The 2,677-nt window shown below is 61.5% G+C and overlaps 1 protein-coding gene across 1 annotated transcript in view; it reads right to left on the minus strand.

Moving 5' to 3' along the window:
• Positions 1 to 1,147: 1,147 nt before the first annotated feature.
• Positions 1,148 to 2,677, minus strand: part of TBRG4 (transforming growth factor beta regulator 4) — a gene marked incomplete at its 5' end in the record, with an annotated part of 8,215 nt that continues 6,685 nt past the window's right edge. Inside the window, one exon of the mRNA XM_031065272.1 lies at positions 1,148 to 1,550. Within this exon, the coding sequence (XP_030921132.1) occupies positions 1,425 to 1,550 (126 nt within the window). The remainder of the gene's footprint in view (positions 1,551 to 2,677) is intronic.

Consider the following 2,677-nt stretch of genomic DNA (forward strand, 5'->3'; position numbering starts at 1 on the left):
CCCACCCTGGTGTCACCATTCCCAGTGTCATCCTGCCCCACTGCCACCTGTTCCTGCCATCACCCAGCCCCAATGTCACCTGTTCAGTGCCACCCCACCCTGGTGTCACCATTCCCAGTGTCACCCATTCCCAATGTCACCCTGCCCCACTGCCACCCGTCCCGTGCCACCCCACCCTGGTGTCACCATTCCCAGTGTCACCCTGCCCCAATGGCACCTGTTCAGCGCCACCCCACCCTGGTGTCACTATTCCCAATGTCACCCATTCCCAGTCACTCAACCCCAATGTCACCTGTCCCAATGTCACCCATTCCCAGTGTCACCCAGCCCCACTGCCACCCGTCCCATGCCACCCCACCCTGGTGTCACCATTCCCAATGTCACCCAGCCCCAATGTCACCCAGCCCCACTGCCACCTGTCCCTGCCATCACCCAGCCCCAATGTCACCCGTCCAGTGCTATCCCACCCTGGTGTCACCATTCCCAGTGTCATCCTGCCCCACTGCCACCTGTTCCTGCCATCACCCAGCCCCAATGTCACCCGTCCCGTCCAGTGCTATCCCACCCTGGTGTCACCCAGTGTCATCCTGCCCCACTGCCACCTGTTCCTGCCATCACCCAGCCCCAATGTCACCCGTCCAGTGCTATCCCACCCTGGTGTCACCATTCCCAATGTCACCCAGCCCCAATGTCACTCAACCCCAATGTCACCTGGCCCCAGTGTCACCCAGGGCGACCCCAATATCACCCAGGCCCCATGTCACTCAACCCCAAAGCCAACCACCACAGATGTCACTTGGCTCCCATGTCACCTAGCACCAGTGTCACTGAACCCCAATGTCACTGAGCCCCAGTGTCACCTGGCCATGATGCCAACTAGCCCCAATGTCACCCAGTCCCAATGTCACCTGGCCATGATGCCACTGAGCCCCAGTGTCACCCAGCCTGGATGTCACCTGGTCCCAATGACACCTGGCACTGATGGCAACCATCCCCAATGTCATGTGTCTCCAATGCCACCCGTCCCCACTGTCCCCAAAGTCCCCCATGACACCTGTCTCCAATGTCATGTCCCAAATGACACCTCTCCCCAATGCCACCCACCCCCAATGCCACCCGTCCCCTGTGCCACCATGCCCAGCCACCATCCCGGTACAGTTCTGTGTTTATTTGAGCTGTTGGTGACATGGAGCAGCAGTCACACAGGGACACGGGGACCTCACTGTGGGGTCCCACCCGGGCACGGTGACCTGGTGACACGGCCACCTCGCTGTGGTGACATTGCCACCCAGGCACGGTGACCTGGTGACGTGGCCACCTCGCTGTGGTGACGTGGCCACCTGGGCTCAGGCACGGGGCCACCTCGGCACGGTGACCTGCTCACACTGGCACAGGGACAGGGCCACCCGATGAGGTGAGGCGGGCTAGGTGGCCGTGTCCCCTGCAGTGTCCTCTGCCGCGTCACTGGCCAGGGCCTTGGCCACCTTGTCCTTCAGGTAGGCCACGCGCTGCCGCTCCAGCTTCAGCTCCAGGAACTCGTAGTGTGGCACCTGCAGGGCACAGGGGAGTGACAGCAGCCCTGGGGTCCCAGCTGTGTCCCCTCCTGTCCTGCCCTGGCTGTGCCACAGGAGGGGCTCAGCACCGACCTGAGGTCCCAGTGCCCACCCTGGGACGTGCCACCACCCCCCAGGTGTGACGGTGACAATGAGAGCAGGGGCTGGCAGTGACTCTGGGGGTGACACGTGGCTGTCACACTCCCCCGGGCTATAATTACCCCCAGGGGTTAATCCTGGCTGACCCCACAGGATCAGCCCGCCTGTGTCACCTCCCTGTCACCCCTGTCCCCCCCAGCAGCTGGCAGGTGGCCCGGGGGGATCATGGTGGCTCATCCCTGCTGAGCCCCAGGCTGGGGGCAGCTGGCAGCCCCCCAGGGGGTGTCAGAGCCTCCGTCCCAACGGTGCCAGCTGTGCCCAGCTGTGCCAGGGGGACAATGGCACCCGGCTGGGGCCAACAGGGTGGCCACGGGCACAGGGACCATGCCCTGGGCTGGGCACAGGTGAGGCCACACGAGTCCTGGGGGCATCTCACAGGATGGGGCTGGGCTCTGACCCCGAGAGGGAGGCTCAGGTGGCATTTGAGGAATATCTGCGGAGTATTTTGGGAATATTCTGGGAATACTTTGGGAATATTCTGGGAATATTTTGGGAATATTCTGGGACTGTTTTGGGAACATTTTGGGAATATTTTGGGACTATTTCTCCTGGAAGGGGCTGAGAGGGTCCAAGTGCCACGTGGATGTGTCACCTGGTGCCAGGCCCCGCGGTGGCACTGGCAGTGCTGGGCACATGCAGGGGCTGTCAGGGACCCGGGGGGTGTTCCCAGACCCGGGGTGGGTGTTGCTGGTGTTGCTGAGTGTTACAGGGTGTTGCAGAGTCTAACAGGGTGTTACAGGATGTTACAGGCTGTTACAGGGTGTTGCTGGGTGTTACAGGGTGTTACAGGGTGTTGCAGAGTCTAACAGGGTGTTGCAGGCTGTTACAGGCTGTTGCAGGGTGTTGCTGTCTGTTACAGGCTGTTACAGGCTGCTGCTGTGTGTTACAGGGTGTTGCTGGGTGTTACAGGATGTTACAGGCTGTTACAGGCTGTTACAGGGTGTTGCTGTGTGTTACAGGGTGTT

This window comes from Geospiza fortis, unplaced genomic scaffold (assembly GCF_000277835.1).
Source record: "Geospiza fortis unplaced genomic scaffold, GeoFor_1.0 scaffold1215, whole genome shotgun sequence".
NCBI lineage: Eukaryota > Metazoa > Chordata > Aves > Passeriformes > Thraupidae > Geospiza > Geospiza fortis.